At 41.6% G+C, this 18,396-nt stretch overlaps 1 protein-coding gene across 1 annotated transcript; it reads right to left on the reverse strand.

The window, feature by feature from the left end:
* Positions 1-4,040: 4,040 nt before the first annotated feature.
* Positions 4,041-16,567, reverse strand: trim25 (tripartite motif containing 25). The gene is made up of 10 exons (XM_006799634.2): positions 16,455-16,567; positions 15,596-16,214; positions 13,307-13,402; positions 12,949-13,182; positions 10,837-11,005; positions 10,330-10,398; positions 10,147-10,236; positions 7,313-7,450; positions 7,136-7,195; positions 4,041-7,052 (listed from the first exon to the last, which is right to left on the reverse strand). Exons 2-10 carry the CDS (start codon positions 16,190-16,192, stop codon positions 6,520-6,522), a joined length of 1,986 nt encoding a protein of 661 aa, XP_006799697.2. The 5' UTR covers positions 16,193-16,214; positions 16,455-16,567; the 3' UTR covers positions 4,041-6,519.
* Between the last annotated feature and the right edge of the window lie 1,829 nt (positions 16,568-18,396).

The following is an 18,396-nucleotide window of genomic DNA, read 5'->3' on the forward strand; positions in this document are numbered from 1 at the left end:
GTAATGGCCCTTTGAAATTGCAGATATTTGACTTAATCTTCTAACGATTCAAAATGCTCTAAAATGAAAAATTCTTGTTTCCACAGGGTAATTCCACTTTCGATCAACAGTATACAGCCCCACAGTGATACCATATCAATATCAAGTCATTCTGATTTTGCTCTCAAAAATAAAAGCCTTTTCAAATTGTCCACAATTGACCTAACTTTCAGTGATTTCAAAATGCTCTATGCTCTTTATGCAAGTTAGTTAACTCAAAGTTGTTGGCTTATAAACTTGTAGGCTTATATCACTCGCTCTCGCTGTCATATGTAAATCTTCCTTTTAGTCCCATTTAAGCTAGTCAGGCCTAGTCAGACAGCTAACAGTCATAAATCCCGACTGAAAAGTTGCTAATGTAACAGGATTTATGACAAAGTCACCACAACTTCTGTCTGAATATTTATTTTTTCATAAACACAGATTCAACCTGAACAATGAATAAATGAATAGACAGATATATTAACTTATTTGATATCCTGTTTTAGGGCGCTGTCAAAGAAATTAAACATTAGGAAAGAAAATCAAAGCTCTTTATGTTTAATCATTTTTAACATTTGATATAAAATGACATTATTTAATTTAATATATAAACACTACCTTTTATTAAATACAAGGAGCAGGCTATGAATGCATGCAGGGGTGGGGAACTCGAGGCCTCCAGGGCCTGTTTCCTGCAGGTTTTAGTTAACACCCTGGGTCAACACACCTGAATCAAGTGATTAGCTCATTACCAGGCCTCTGGAGAACTTTGGTCGTGTCCAAATTCATGGGCTGCATCCTCCTGAGGACCCAGCCTTCGCGGTCTACGTGGGCCGGGTCCTCAGGAGGTCGGGTAGGCCGGAAGTAAACGGCTATGGAATTGGACGGTCTAGCCTTCTCGATCTACTCCCGCCCTTAATTCAGAGTATTTCCGGTTGTCAGCGCCACGGCACGAAAATCGAAAATGGACCCGAAATCTTTCTCCGTTATTGTGTTCATTTTTAATTATCAACGAGCTAACCCACATTCTCGCCTGAAAATATGTTTAAAGTTTATTTTGTGGCCCAGAAAGATTAATAAGAGTAATTTTAAAACTTAGTAGCGGCCGCCATTGCCGGAAACTGGAGCTTGGCTGGGCCGCGCTATGAATTCTGGGATATGGTGGGCCAAGAAGGACACACCCGACCCATCCTTCAAATTCGGGGAAAAGGAGGACGCATTTGTCGGCTGCATTCGGAGGAGTCTACGAATTTGGACAGCCTTCGGCGCGTCGCTGTGACGTAATCGGCCTACAAATGCGGCCTCAGGAGGATGCAGCCCATGAATTTGGACACGAAGTTTAAGACACGTTGAGAAGATCATTTAAATCAGCTGTGTTGGATCAAGGACACATCTAAAACCTACAGGACACCGGCCCTGCATCACACGCTGAAAGACAGCCAGCTCAGTTTTAACTGATGACTTCTCCAGCTCTTTTATATCTTTATTTATGCAGTTTTTTTGCCTACATATTTAAAATCTTCCAGAATACTGCTGTGATAATAACCCCATTAGCTGAAAAAGCTTTAATGTTTAAATGACCAAAGAGATCATTAGTTATATTCATTTAAACACTAGAAATAAAAACAATCTTGGAGAAAAACTGGATGGTGGAAGGAAAACAAATATACTTCAGATGAGTACTTTTTAAAGTACTTTTAGTTGTTAACACACAGAGACTTGAAGCCTCTAGAGGTGGAGGTATGCCCTGGAGTGGAGTGTGATGAAAGTTAGTAGTAGCAATACAGGATACATGTGTGTGAATGAGAGGGAGACAAATGTAACAATGAAGATGCAAGGAGTCAAAATAGTGAAGGCGGATGAGTTTAAATACCTGGTGTAAACCATCTACAGCAGCAGATTGGGCATAAGAGGGGTGAAGAAGAGAGTGTGGACAGGGTGGAGTGGGAGGAGATGAGTGTCAGGGTGATTTGTATGAATGATAAAAGCAAGAGTGAAAGGGAAGGTTTTAAATATGGTAGTGAGACCTGCAGTGATGGGTCTGGGCTGGAAACAGTGGCACTGACAAAAAAGATAAGCCGAAGGTGGCAGAGGTGAAGAGGCTAAGATTTTAATTTTGCGTGAGCACAACCGAAGGATTAGTAATTAATACATCAGTGAGACAGCTGAGGTTGAGCATTTTGTAGTAAAAGTTAGAGAGATAAGCGTGTGTGTCAGAGGAAGGATATATTGGATAAAGGATGTTGGATATGGAGCTACCAGGCACGTAAAGAATATATAACACAGGTTGAGTGTTTATAATGAATAACAGGATCAATTAAACAGCAGCTTAAATACATTTGATAAGTATTCAAGGTGACAATAGACAAATAATAGTGTTTAATAATATTTATAAAGGTTAGTTATGAAAATCATGACAGGAAAGGGAAAGATTGTGTTATGACAAAGTGGATATCCAAATTGAAGATCTAAATGTCTAAAAAATATTTTAAATTTGTAAAATTCACATTTATATACATTGTGCAAAAAAAAAGCAGCTGTTGTCAGAACTTTGCCTTAATCAGCGCCATATAATCCACAGTGTGGCATCCATAACAGGGCTAAGGCAGCCTCAGGTCTTACATCCGAACTAGACGTGAGATGTGGGCGGGTGATGTCGATATGTGGCAGCAAAAGAGCAAAATTCTTTGACCTGCATCTTATTTGGCTTGAAGTGTCTTTAAAAGAAACAAAGAGCCATTTCAGAATCAGAAAAAACCCTTTATTAGCAATATTCACTGGTTAACTTGTAATGCAGTTTTTGATTATGCAATATAGCGATTAAACAGAACACAGCATGAACACCTTAAATATAATGTACTAACAAGCACTTTTTCAAAGACAGTGAGCGCACAAGGTGGTTAACCACTGAAGCGTTACAGAAACACACGTACTGCTACGCTTCTGTGTGATGCAAAGACCACAGTTAAGCTGGCATTCACTAATTTACACAGAACAAATCATCACAGTCCTGGAGTCTGCTTAAACTCGAAAAGTACTACAGGAAGTAAAAAAGTTTCGATTAATTGTATACACCACTATTATGAGATTTCACCGTAAGGTAGTAAGAGTACACAAGTGCCACCACGGTCCAGGAAAGGTATTGATAGTTTCTTAAACCCTTCTATGCTTTCTCCACTGTGATAAGCTGATTGCACCACACAGGTTCAGATCCAGTACACCAATACCAGTGTACAACCTAAAATTATACTTAGTTTATGGATTGCACGCTGTTTACGTGTGAACCTTTCCTTGCTTATCAGTCAGTCGGAACAAAAGTGTCTTTTGAACCTTTTAAATATAGTAAAGTTTGTCCAACTTTGTCAAAAAGAACAAAGTTAGGAGCTGTGACTGAACCACAAACGTCACTGTTAAAGCACACCGAAGATGTTAGTCTCATTTCTATAAGATGCACGTCGGACTCTTAAAGTGATCACTATATTAAACACTTTAACACCTGGTGGACTGGAGCATGCCACATCAGGAAGCGAGTCGTTGTTCTTACAGGCCGGAGTAAACTTTGCTACAACAAATAATTTACCCCTTTGAAACATTTCCTCCACCTTTTTACAAGCCAACAAGGTTTTCTGATGGCTCGTTAGTTTAGTATGCCTACCATAGGAAAACGTGTATAGCATTTTATTTCTATGGGGCAAGCATGATATCCCAAGATCAAATCCAGCCCAGGATCTGATCAGCTGCAGATAATCGGTGACTCTTGCCATAAAAACAACCCAAATACAAAAGAGAAGAGCGAGACTTTCAGAACATGATGAAAACAGAGGAAACATGGCTTCTGTTCCCATCAGTTGAAAGAAGTGAGCATTTGGAGCTGGGTGATACAAGCTACAGCATAGATTCTCTTATGCTGATAAAACTTCCATGACGTGTGCGGTGCTTGTGCACATTAAGCAGCCAATCATGTCACAGAAACCTTTTAGAAACTGACAAATGGAAGTCACTCTAGCTTCATATCTATCTTCAGATGTCAGGTATTTACAAATAATTTCTTTGTTTGGACAGATTTGAGCATTTTTGTAATGTAACGCTGAGGAAATCTTTAAAGTCACCGCACATTGTTCATATCACGAAAAACCGCTGCATCACCCAGTCTTAGAACCTCAGTTCCCACACTCTAAAACAAAGTCTCCACATGCAGAATTGATATCAAAACACTACGCAAACATGTGCTGCACAGGTAGACTCACTGCTTGATCCAGCTGTAGTCACATCTGTTCTACAGTGCACGATACATAACCTGCACGGGACACACACCGTATGTGTGTGTGTTCTGCAAGAACTGCAGAAAAAGCAGGAAATAAATAAACTCTCCGAAACATAAAAACGCCACAAGGAAACCCTGACACCATTGAAAGTGAAATTATTGTATACATTTAAAAAAAACAAAACATGTATATGGTTTTTATCTTCTCTTGAGTTTACTGGGGAAAAAGTGAAGTAATGAGTAGGTCTGATGTTTGTTTCCATCCTGCTTTCTCTCGACACCAAGACATTTCATTTTGACTTGATGCAGTTTTAAAAGCAAACTTTGTTTTTAAAGACTTTTCATAAAGTGACTTGAAAACATATTTGCTTCACGGTCACTAGAAAAAACAGGATATAGTGCCATACCTGCGTTTTGAGACAGCTTCATTTAAATGAATCAGCTGCTGAATATCACATCCGGCACAGATAACAAAAGTTAACATCAGATATGACATGCTATTAACTCTTGATACCCACTTCGGTTATTTGCGTAACTGTCTACTAGTACTGTCAGACAGGACAGAGAAACCGCCGCCATATATTCCTCAGATCTTACAGACGTCATTAGCAGAAAGCACTACTAATCGGGACATTCACATTCTGCGTCTCATATCGAGCATTTCTGTTCTCCCACTTGCCATTTTGAGATCGGTAAGTACAGCTACACGCATTGCACAGCAAGTATTTGGATGCACACGTGTAGCTGAACGTTTCATTACCCTCAAATACCACCAAGATATTATCACTCAGTAGCAGGACAGTGCATTAACAGCACTGATTGCAACAAGAATGCTTCGCTGCCTAACTTAGGCATTAACATTACGTGCTGTGGCAATGTCACAGTTATTGTAAACGGGTGGATGGTCATGTGGGCGGTCAGAGGTTCAAAAAAGTTGGAAATAGCCCCAAGATTTGGCAACTAGAGCAACAGTTCTGCTTCTCGTACATCAGGAATGTCAAACTAATTCCCCACTGTGGGCCACATACAGACCACTTTGATCTTAAGTGGGCTGAACCAATGAAACTCCCAGTTCTGTCAGTATAAAGATGCAGTTTCAAAAGCACATCTCTTTTTCTACATCATAAGGAAGTCCTGCTGTAGCAAACAGACATCTGTCAGCATGTCTCTGGGCTTAAAATGAAAATTAATGTGTATAATTACAGGAAGGCGCTCATTGCTCACTGCCCAGACTGTAATTATAAAACAGAATATTTTTGTTAATTCACATAAAATATATTTTTTATGTGGACCCATTGAAAAAATAATCACATTTCTATAGTAGACAGTGACATTTCTACTCATGTCTATCAGTTACCCATGTACTTCGATGTAGATCGGCATGGGAAGGTCTATACCCTCAGCCAAAGCTGTAAAACCTATGAAAATACAGTTAAGAGTCCAAATGTTTGCCTTTCTTCACATTTTCCAAAGTGGGCCAGTTTGGAATCTTTGTTTGGCCGATCCTAGCCCACGGCCTCATGTTTGACACCCCTGATGTCCATGAAAAGCAGTAACAGAAATCTCTTCTACGAGACAGTGATATTTAACCTGAACAAACATCAATAAAGATGCTGATCAGTTGTGTAAAGACAACATTTTCCTCTTCAACAACAGCTGAACAAATAGTTCCCCGAGAGCAGCTATAATCGGTCCTGATGTGAAAAATATCGTGGTTCAACTTAAGATTAACATTCAAAAATTATTGCTAACTAATTACTTTTTCTAATCAATCTTTTTTTGTTCCTCCACTTAAATAATTTGATATAATTTTATGTAGATTAAGTCTGTAATAACGAGCGATTGATTAAAGGTGCCCTGTGGAGCGTCTAACTACTGTCGGCACTGATGCATAGGATTTATGATGCCTCAATTTAGTTTCATGGTTATTTACTGAACCAGTTCATGAATCCAACAAGCCAAAGAATGCAGCGACTAACACCTACACATGCAGTTAAGTAGAAGGCAGCTTGTTAACCATAATAATTGCCTTGTTAATTACATAATGCACTTTAATAAATTAACTTTGCAAAATTTCTTTCCTGCACTTTTAGACTTTGGGACCTAAAAAAAAAAAAAAGTTTAATGAATATTCTACAGTTACGTATAGTTACATAGTGACAATAACAGTTACGTGTTTACAAGAAAACTCCACTGGGCACCTTTAGCAAAGAGCCGACTGGCTGACTGCAAACTCATTGCTGCAGCTTGCACAAAGTAATGAAGGAGCCACTCGAGAAAATCCAGAAGGCTGGATAGACAGCCTGAGCGAAGGGGAACATGAAGGAGTGGAAGGGATACGCCCTGTCGGCCACGTTGTAGAACGTAGCGGTGCCGGCCTCGCAATCCAACAGCACGCCTACGCGCTTTGGATTTGGATTAGCGAGCACGGTCTCGCTGCTGTTATGCCAGACTGACAACTTGACATTAAACCACTCGACGCACCAGGACTGGGCGTTGCGGCCCAGTCGACTGGTCGGGCCTTTGCGGTCGATGCTGCTGTAAGCCAAGCCTATGCCAACGAAGTTACTGCTGCTCAGCCGCACTTCCCAGTAATGGCGCCCTGTAGAGAAACCCTTGCAGGCGAGCACCTGGGAGCAGACAGCAAAGCGTTCGGGGCAGTCGGGGTAGTTTATGTGATCGTCTGACACCGAGGCCTTAGTGAAGTTCTCGGTCAGCGCGATGCGTTTATGGGCGGTCCTTTGATTGAAGGTGAGTACTGTGCCGTCTGGAACGGACAAAAAGGAAGATCATTTCACAACAGCCACAGCTGCTGTTACCGCATGATGGAAAGACACCTGCTACACTTACATTTCAGTAGTTCACCTCTCTTTTCAGCTGTGCTTATGTCTGGGGGAATATCTGTAGTTTCTACAATTAAAGACAAATGCGATTAGATCTCAAACAACAGGAACAGGCTTCCATAAACTAGTCAATTTCTGAGCTTTAAGCAAGGTTTAGCATAAAACGCAAAAACCTGATGTTTACCTGGTGTCTGTTTAGGTTCAGCTGCAGGAGTACGGCCTCTGGGTTTCCCTCCAAACTCCAACAGGTTTTCCATCAAACGGCCAGTATCTTTATCACCCATACCGTCCCCAGTGGTCTGAGGATTTTTTGGTTTGGGTTCTAGAAAAACAAGAAGTATTTATAAAATTAAATGTGCATATATCAGATTTAAGAGACAAACTCCTAAACGAAACAGCGGCATGGACCTCAAATTTGTGGGAGGATTTTGTAACAGCAACGACGGTCTTTTGTCCCCCCTCATTCAAGAGTCAAACCAGGAAGCAAGTGAGCCATTTGTGCCGTTTCACCCATGTAAACAGTGATATCAGGCATATCTGCTTTTTATTGTAGTAATGATATAGGAAAGCATATTTTGCCTCAGCTTTCTGTGTGCTCAGTGGGTGAGTCAGACATCAGCATTCTGAAATGAGCCACTAATGAAGCTGCAGACAGCTGCATGTGCACAGTAGAAAGTACAAATATTAAATTACAAGTATAAATATTTTTAAAGGTTTTTTAATCAGAAATGAATGATGATTCCAAATATGTGGGAGTTTGTTGTTTTTTTATCCTGTTGACTAACAAATTTACAGTATGGAACTGTTCCCATTCATTTAGAGAGGAGCTTCAAATTAAGCGCAGTACAAATGTGAAGCAAACATGTAGAACAGCCGTTCCCAAAGTCAAGAGTTCTGCAGCCAACTTAAAAACAAGAAAATCCCATCTTTCCCACTCAATCTAAATTTTCACTCTGATCAAAATACAAGATAAAGAAATCCATTCATCATTCGCTTATCCTTTACAGGGTTGCTGGAGCCTATCCCAGCTTTCATAGGGCGAGAGGCAGGGTACACCCTAGATAGGTCGCCAGTCTGTTGCAGGGCTGACACAGAGACAGACAATCATTCGCACTCACAATCACTCCGACATTCACACCTTTGGGCAATTTAGATTAATCAATTAACCTATCCCCACAAACTGCATGTCTTTGACGGTGTCCCCAGAGTACCACGCAAACACGGGGAGAACATGCAAACTCTACACAAAAAGACCCCAGCCTCACGGTGGAATTTAACTCAGGACCTTCTTGCTGTGCGGCAACAGTGCTAACCACTAGGGGTGCAACGATACTTGTATCGATATTGAACCGTTCAATACAGTGCTTTCAGTATGCATATGTATCGAACAATACAAATTTTTAATTTATTTGATCAACTTTCCTTCTGACGGTGCTGTCTGTGTTGAGCGCTCAGTGGATCTGCGCTCGACAGTGCAGCCTAGGCGGAGTAGTCGAACGCAGATTCACTAAGCGCAGGGCAAGCTAGCGAGACACAAGTTAAGCTCTCCTTGCAACATGGCAAATTGAACCTCCCCCACCCTCATTCAGATCTGGCGTTTGGAACTATTTTGGTTTTCATGTGACGTATGACCCTGAAGGTAAGCACGTCATGGACAAAAGTAAAACAGTATGTCGGATGTGCCACACAATGCTCAATTACATGGGTGGGAACTAGTGTGTTAGCGCAGTTAGCTTGTTAACATGTTGACGGCGTCCAGCCCCAGGCACGGGGCGATCCGCGGTAGCTCGTTAACGGAGATTTGCCGTGTTGTGGCGTTAACATAATTTCAACGAGATTAACGCTAACAGCACTAGTGGGAACACAACGAATATGACTGCACATTTACTCAGACATCATCCTAGTGCAAAGACAAGTGGAAGCAGACAAAAACAACAAGCACGCATGCTACAAACTTTACCCGAGTCATTTAGACAGCCGTTAGCACATGATTCTCCTTATGGGGACCTGATATGTTTAATATGCTGCTGAGAATATAGCCCAGAAGAAGCGTATAGTATAGCTTTTATTTTGGAAAGAGCCATTTTGATTTCAAGTATCGAACCGAATCGAACCGTGAATTTTGTGTATCGTTGCACCCCTACTAACCACTGTGCTGCCCCAAGATAAGATAATGCTAAATATAGATAAAGAGATATATTTACTAAAAAATGTTATTAAAAAAACCCCCAATAACCATAAACAACACAGGCTGTTGGCTATAAATTGATAATGCCACGCATTCATACGCAAAGTGTAAAGGTCAATGTGCAACCCAAGTGCCACTGGGTCACACATTACATTTTCTAATGTAATGGGATTACATTTTCTTGCAGCCCACCAGGGGGTCCCAGCCCACACTCTGGGAATCACTGATGTAGAGGAATACTTCTTTAATGGCTGTTGCCTGACCCATACCAGAAACCCATTTCTGTGCAATAAAAGTGCTTCTTCCTGTCATTGCCTTTCACAATAAGAGACTTTGACAGCCCTCTGTGCTGACCGCAAATCACAGAAGTCAAAACAAATTATAACAGAATTTAGGATTACAATAAAATCTATTTTTAGTCTTATTAGATATGAATAACATCTATAAACATTTTGCTTGTTTTTGAGTGAGTTGCTGTGCCAATTAAATGAAAGATGACTTTTTTCCTTATCAAACACTACAAATCTGGACTGATTTCATGAAGTGAATTAACTAAATTCTTTGAACTATGAGTTAAATTACAAATAATGCATGAATATAAAATGTCTGAATAATTTATCATTATTGATGGTGGTATTGTACAAGTCACATCAGTAAATGCAGAGGCTAAAGTCATTTCCTGTACACCTGTAGTTCATTAAAAAAACTGAATGACCGTACAACTAAAATAATGAAAAATCTCCACAAACATATCGTTATGTGCTCAGTGTCGACAACACAGTTCAACCACAAGACGGCAACGCAAAATGAAAATTAAAGTTTTTTCATACTTTGAGTCTTTTTCTTCTGGCCTGTTTTGGCCTGAGGACCTGGACTGTGAGACCTGGGGAGTTTAAGGTGACCTGGACTGGACTCCACCTCTGAAGAAGCAGTAAATAAAAGGACATTTATGCTTGACCTCTTATAAAAATCTTGTTTTATAAACCTGGTACTGGACAGATGAATTGACTTACCATAGTCCAATAAATTTCCGGAGCCCAGTGGAGACCCCACTGTAGACCACCGAGTAGTGTAGGCTGAACCTGATTTTTCAATGAAAGCATGAACATGGAGTCATTACAGTACTGACTCTTTATCAACACTTAATGTATTCAACCTCGACCACAGAATGCGGTATCAATTTGAATATTTTCAAAATATACTGTTCAGAAAAAATTAAGGGAACACTTGAACAATCTTAACTGACTTGATAGTTGGTGTGATTTTTATCCTGCCCTCAGTAAAGACGTTCAACTTGAATTTTTCCTTCAACAAGATCCAATACACGATTTAAGTGTTCCCTTAAGTTTTTGAGCAGTTTGATTGGAATCCTGTTTTCATTGGTCCCCACATGAAACAACTCACCAGCTGCCAAAATATCAGGGTTAACTTCTGCAACAAAATTGGACACTATCTTCACTAAACTTTCTCAATGAACCTTAAACTTTAAAACGTCAGACAAAACGTGTCCATGCACTCACCTGGTGCATTTAATGGTAGTCGGCTCTCGACGGGCTGTTTGAAGATCTCGGTCAGATGCTGCTTCAGGGCAGCAGCAAAGGCCTGTGATGCCAAAACCTTCTTGGAGTCCAGGTTGATTTTAGGGGAGTAAGGCTCAAAGTTAATAGCTTGGGGGAGGTTAAATGGTGCCTGAGAAGAGAGGAACACAATGTTGTGCGCTCAGTCAAGATAATCATATCCCCTTTTACAAAATGTAATGAACTACTATGTGATGTAATACATTTATAACAAACAAATCTGTGTACATGTGTGGGGTTTTTGTGATGGTTGTGTTAAAATATCCCTCTAACACACGATCATAAAATCAGAAATCACATCTCTGTTAGAGATTTCTATTTAAATAGAACAACAATTGTTTAGAATTCAATTATATTTGACTTATATAGCACCAAATCCAAAATACAGTTGACTCATGGGGCTTTATGTTGCATCATAAAGACCCTACAATAATACAGAGAAACCCACAACAATCAAACGACCCCCTATGAGCAGGTGGTGACAGTGGGAAGGAAAAACTCCCTTTTAACAGGAAGCTCCAGCAGAACCAGGCTCAGGTGGGGGCAGCCATCGTCCCCAAACAATACTATTTACATGCAATATAGTGATTAGACGTTGCTGACAATGCCTAGCAAGCGGAGACTGACTTTTAACAAGTTTGGTTCTAAATGCTTTACTGCTGATTGTATGACCTCATTGGCTAGTTTAGTCTCGCTGAATAAAACATATATAGGGAGTGTTTTATTTATATAGCACCAGATCACAAAAACATTTGCTTCAATGTGCTTTATATTGTAAGGTTAGGACACTAAAATAAAGCAGAGAAAACTCCAACAACTCTGTGACTGTGGGAAAGTAAAACTCCCTTTTAACAGGAAGAACCCTACGCCAGAAGCAGGCTCAAGGAGAGGCAACTATGTGCCCTGACTGGTTGGGACTTTTGTCATTTTGGGTGGTTACATTTCTCTGTGAGTATATTAGGTGTATATGGTTGTTTTTGGCTGGAACAGCAAAGAGACGTAAGCCAAATACTCTCCTGTTTACAGTTAGTTGCCCCTCAAGTTTAAATGGTCTGCTGCCGACTCTGAACCTAAGCCCCGTCACCTAGGCTTTGTACCCAAACCTAGCTTACAAAACTCAATTATATGTGACCCAATTGTTTAACCTGACCTTCAACAGGTTGGGTGTGGTGTCCAACCCCAACCAACAATGGCATTTAAAGCCAACCCAACAGCTTGACCTAACCCTAACTTCTTGTTTAAAGTGTCTATCCATAACCGATGTTGGGTGGCAGCACACCCAACATTATTTAAAACACTACCTCATTTAAAACAGACCTAGCCCCTAACCTCGACAGATCTATGGCTTAAAGGTCGTAAGTGCCGTTTAGGGAGCTCAAGGAGCCTGAAATATTCTAACATGTTTAGAAAAAAAAACCTATCAAAGCTTTTCATAATAAAGGCAATGGTTGGTTCTCCAAAACAGAGGGGAAGTGATTAGAGTTATGATAGCAAAGATTCAAAGAATTCCTTAGCTATTTTGTGGTCATAGGGAAACGGTCAACTTCTTTTAAAATTCCCATTTGATACATTTCACCCATTTTCAAGCAATAAAACTCAAACATCAAGGTCCAAGAAATGTGGTTTGCTTGGCATTTTAGATTCGAGACACACCAACTATGAAATTCTTGGCCAACATCACCATGGACCTTATTCATTACCCCCTCTGTTCCTTGGAAACAAAAGCCATTTGTCATAAAAGTAAGTGGGGTGTTTGAAATTCCTCCAGCAATTTTCCACACAGAACATTTAACTAGTAGAGGACCAGACCCTGATATCAGTCTACGATTGAATGGGTCAAGTTTGTATTCTCATACTTTGCCAAGCAAAATGAACATGCTGTTCACTTTGTAAATTACGGCTCACACTGCAGGAAGGGGAAAGGCAACATGAGGGTGCGGCTGCTTTTATCGTGATTTAAATCTCTATTTTAGAACCATTACACACTTTTTTATCATGCGTTAGTATGTTATTATTACTAGCAGCTGTATGAATTAACAATCACAGACGTCCCACCTGCAGGAAGGCCTGGGTTTGAGAGCGACTCAGCAGGCTGTGGATTTCTTCTTTAGCTTTCGTCATGTTGTCAATGTTGTCACCAAACTTCTTCATAAGAACTCTGAGTTTGGTCTGACCAGTTTCCACCTCTCGGTCCACTGCGTTCAGAGCATCGCGCTCATCTTGGACCAACATCTCCTTCATCTGCTGATACTCAGCTGTCAAAGCTCTCTTTCTGCTGGTCGCCAAGTCCTGGAGGACAGGAGTGAGAAAACCTTCATAACTGGATCAGCAAAGAAATACTTCAAAATAATACAAAATGTTTCTTTAGCCTCGTCTTTGTTTTTGCTTATTTATCTTAAATGAGAAGTCTTACCTTTAGCTTGTTCTGCATGTCCTTCATTTCAAATATGATGGTCTCATTTTTCACAATCTTCCCATCCAGCAAACCCAAATTGCTCCTCAGGTCAGACTGCAAAGAGGGAAACATGATACCGTCACTTACTTTAGCCCTGTCTCTTTAAAAAAAAAAAAAAGTTTGTTGGCATAAGTGATAACTTTGGCTTTCTGGCTTCACAATGACGGTAAACTCCTAAATGGATGATATGGTTATACTCAGGTTATCTCTTTCATAATTCAGATATTCTAATGACAGCATAACCAATATCGAAAGATAACAGACGTTCAACCCAAAATTTTAAAGCTGTGAGCAGCTAAAAGGGAACTCCACTCATTCATATTTTAAAGCAGTTCTCAAACTGTGAGACACCTGCCAGTATTAGGCTACGTTCACACTGCAGGCGAAAGACCCTATGCGACCCATAGCCGATCATGGTGTGACAGTGTGAACAGCAGAAATACGATATTTTCAAATCCGATCTGGGTCACTTTCGTATGTGGTCCTGAATCCGATACATATCTGATGTTTTACAAAGCGACTGCTGTTTGAACGGTCAAGTCGCATTAAATCCGTCTTTTACGTCACTGACACAAGACAGACGCCAATTATCAGCGCCGGAGAAGCGCCCGATAAGACATCGCGAACGCTTCCTGGCCATCCGGTGAAACTGCTGGGAAGACAACGTGAACATTTTATTTGTTCTGTATAATCTGCAGATTCTGACAGAAATCTGCAACTATCCTTTGAAGCAGCGCTCCTCTAAAACAGCAATAAGGATCATTATTAGGTTGTTTACATTATTATGTAAATAACAAAATAACTTAGAGCAAACGTAAAGTCCGAAGTCTTTATATTAAAGCCATCAGTCAAACAATACTGTTTGCTCTGGATCTAAACAGAGCGCGTTGTGTGTGAAGTCATCTTTTGCGCATACGGGCCGCTTTGAGCGTTCACACTAGAGCAAGTTTGCTGTCGCATTTTAGTTGTGCTGTGAACAAGCAGACAAAAAAAATCAGATTTGATCAAAAAAATCGGAATTGAGCATCAAGACCTGCAGTGTGAACGTAGCCTTAGTTTCTGCATCTGCAGCTGTGCAAGGACTACCAAGGTTCATCAATTTTGTCTCTTAGGTAAACGTAAGGCTCTGTGCAAACACCTGTGTTTCTGTGAAATGCCACGCTATGATGTAGCAATTATGTATGGATCCTTCTGAGCCTCCAAACGGACGTTCAAAATGTAGGAATGACTACTCGACCTCATCAGGTTGTAGCGTGCGGTTTGTAGGCCCTATACTATTTGAGGATCTGCGTGGGTGAATGCAAAGATCTGTGCAGAGTTGTCCACAAGGCACTGCTACAACTGAGTTAAAAGATGGACGTAGCTTCCATGTCTGAAAAGTAAAGGCCATGTCTAATATCTCTTTTCCATTAGAACCTACTCGCCTCGACTCAACTTTACTCTACTTGATTTCAGTCGTTTTCCATTACAACTGAGTACCAAGCTGAAGCTTACTTCAGCTCAGTACACATTTTACTGGTCACTGGTCTAAATTGCTAGTTTGAGCTCTTAATGAATAAGATACGATGCTCATTTTGTGAATTATGGTCCTATTTGCTGTCAGAAAGGAGGATGAATCAGGCTAAGCATATGTTATTCAATAATCATCCGTGTTTCAGTTTCTTATCTAGATCTGTGACATCTGGAAAACTACACAGCTCGAGGCTTTACAGGACTCCTCTAAATAGTGGGAGATGTCATGATAGCTACATCCATAGACTGTATCCAGGTACTGGACAAAAGTCCAGTCTAATGCAGCTCCTAGACTGTGGAACAACCTCCCGATTGCCATTTGCGCTTCTGAGACTGTTCAGTCTTTTAAATCTCGTTTAAAGACCCATCTTTTTACTCTGGCTCTGATGTAAAATAGTTTATTATCATTTGGTTGGTTTCTATGTTTGTCTCGTCTTGTTGTTTGGTAAATTTGTCTTATTTTATTTATTTCCTAACTTGTGACGCACTTTGAAAAAACTGTTGTTTTTAAATGTGCTATATAAATAAATTTTGATTGCTGGATTGAAAAGTGTAACGGGAACAACTACTCATCCACGGCATCTACCACTTTTCTCAAGTAAGTGAAACTCAGGCTAGCAATCCTGATGAAAATACAGAAACTAAGACATAATTATGTTTTAAAAGGAAAATAAACCCATCTTTGTTTAGATGTGGCTCTTTAAACTTCTCAGGTGAATACTGACAAACACACACCTCTTTCCGGCTCCTTTGTTCATCAGGGGTTGTGAAGGAGCATCCTTTGTGGACCTGCTGGAGGCAGAAGCTGCAGATTGGCCGATCATGCTGGGTGCAGAAGAGCTCCATCAGCTTGTGGTGGTCGGGGCAGATGCGCTCCAACAGGTCCCCGACGGGCTCGTTCAGGCTGTGCAGACGGAAAATAGGATTTTCCCGGTGAGGGCGCAGGTGCTCCTCACAGTAAGACGCCATGCAGGTGAGGCAGGTCTTAGACGCCTCTGCTTCCATGCACGAATCACAGCGAATGATCTCCTTTTTCTTCACTTGGCTCTCCTCTGCAGTCGGGTTGGGTTCGTTCTTGCTCGATCTCACTTTAAAGGTCTCCACGACGGCGGTGAGGACCGTGTTTTTCTTCAGCTCGGGTTTGGTGGCGAACAGGGTCCGACACTGAGGGCAGCTGTACGACTCCTTCCATGTGGCGAGCAGGCAGTCCTGGCAGAAGTTGTGTCCGCAGGGGATGGTCACCGGACAGTCAAAGGTGCTCAGACAGATGCTGCAGGTCAGCTCATCCTCCAGACTCATGATAGAAAACTGAGACTCGTCCACTGCGGCCATGATGGGACTGATGTGAGTGAGCCTGTGAGGCAGAAACGAAACTGACTTGAGGAGGCGGAAAACGAAAGTAAAAATTTTCGCGTTATTTCTTGAACCTAATATTCGATACAGTCGGTAAATTTTGTTTTTAAATGAATAAAAATCCGCTAATGTAACATATAAACCACCCTGCTATAATACATTTGAATATAAAGCGCGACACGTTTTTACATAAATCACAAAATTAAAGTCGTTTAAATATATTCGGACTATCCGTCATTACCTGGATTCGTTTGGGTGTGCAACAGCAGTCTAGCTGCAGAATGAACGCAGTCCAAATCGATAAACAACTTCGGACTTTCCGCTGCCGTGTTGTACGCAGTTCCTGCCGAAGTCACTCCTCCCACCCTGTAACCCTGTACGTGTGACTCAAAAGCGCACTTGCGCACACGCAGTGGACCACAGGCAGAAACCAGTTACATAATCTCTCTACCTGAAACCAAACTAACACACACCTGAGGGAAGCGCGTGACAGGTCACACGGAAACAGGGATAATGACAAAAGAACGGAAGAAGGAAAGCTTCTCCCTGTTTTTGTGTACAGTCATCATTGTTTAGACTTTTAGTAGCATTCGCTGTGTCAGCACCATCAGTGATCCGGTTTATCCACAAAGTCATTTTGTGCAAAAATGAATTCAATATTTTACCTGAAGCTAAGTTGATCATATAAATTGAATAACTGCTACACATTAAATAGAATCTGTGTTTTATTTATTATCGCTGTTTAAAGAAGTCGTTCTGATTCGAGTCATCTGACAAGGATGCTTACCGGGCATCAGGGCTGGACTGAGACAAAATAAATAAATAAAAATCGGCCCTGGCATTTTTGGTCCAGGCGGCCAAATAACTGGTATTGAAACAGGTTTAAATCAGGTTGGTACAGTTGTTGTTGGGTTAGTCATGCAGCACGTGACAATAATTAGCTTTTCACCAAAGTAGCCATTCATTTTGCCTGAATCCTGTTAATCTCTCCCTCCATCTAATTTCTCACCACGTTCATTTCAGCTTCCTCAGTCTCTTCCTCATTTCTCCGCAGCTGATGCAGCAGTCCTTAATTTTACACATTTGCTGCATTTATTTTTGTTTTTTTATATTGTTTTCTTTCAGCCTACTACTCCACCTTTTGGCCACTTTCGTGCTTAACTTTTTCTACACGGCGCACTAGCGGACAGCGAAGGGAGGGGAGAGGCCCCTCACAACACTTGAGGGGCTTTTAAGAGGTTTGATTGGGCAATCTAGTGTCAGTAATGAAAACGAATGAATGGGCCACTGTCAGCATGTAAGGTGCGCAGAGGCACTTCAGGCCAGTCCCATTGGCCACAAAGTGCGTCGGACCACCGACGCGGCTAGTGGTATACCAGATTACCATCCAGGTGGAGGGCAGCAACCCCTCCTCCCTCCCTGTCGACCTCAACGCGTTCAACACCAGGTTTGAGACGGACAACATGGCCCAGCTTGGCAGCTCTGCGCTCACCTTCAGGACTGAGGATGTGGTGAGAGCCCTCAGGAGGACCAGGGAGAAGAGCTCACCCAGCCCTGACAACATCAGCAGTCGAGTTCTGAGGCACTGTGCAGGGCAACTAGGAAGTGTGTTCTGGACTCTATTTCAACACTCAGTCGACAGTCACACCGTCCCCCAGCTGTGGAAACACTCCACAGTCATGCCCATCCCCAAAAGAAACAACCCAAAGTCTCTGAATGATCTCCGTCCTGTGGCCCTCACCTCCCTGGTGATGAAGGCCATGGAGACGATCATAAAACAGCACATCGTAAGAGCAACTGACCCCCTGATGGACCCACTCCAGTTTGCTTACCGTGCACGCAGAGGTGTTGATGATGCCAAAATCTTCATCTTGGACTCCATCCACAAACATCTGGAGCTCCCTGACTCCTCTGCCAGACTTCTGTCTGCCGATTTCTCATCAGCGTTCAACACTCTGCAGCCTCATATCCTGGCCACTAAACTTTCCACCCGATTTCACCTGGATGATCAGCTAATCCTGTGGATTTTGGACTTTTTGACCAACAGGACTCAGAAAGTTCAGGTCAACAAGTCTCTTTCTGGTCTCTGTTCCACCTCCACTGGCTCCCCCCAGGGCTGTGTGCTCTCCCCCCTGCTCTTCCCCCTCTACACCAATGACTGCAGATCCACACAGCCTAACTGT

This window comes from Neolamprologus brichardi, chromosome 6 (genome assembly GCF_056152115.1).
Source record: "Neolamprologus brichardi isolate AB-2024 chromosome 6, ASM5615211v1, whole genome shotgun sequence".
Classification (NCBI taxonomy): Eukaryota; Metazoa; Chordata; class Actinopteri; order Cichliformes; family Cichlidae; genus Neolamprologus; species Neolamprologus brichardi.

Excerpts from the sequence above, each read along its gene's own strand:
- trim25 (XM_006799634.2), bottom strand. The coding sequence starts at position 16,192 with ATGGCCGCAGTGGACGAGTCTCAGTTTTCTATCATGAGTCTGGAGGAT. Across the intron at positions 10,399-10,836 it reads ACTACCATTAAATGCACCAG|GTTCAGCCTACACTACTCGG; the intron begins GTGAGTGCATGG and ends TTGAAAAATCAG. Across the intron at positions 7,451-10,146 it reads CCAGAAGAAAAAGACTCAAA|AACCCAAACCAAAAAATCCT; the intron begins GTATGAAAAAAC and ends TTGTTTTTCTAG.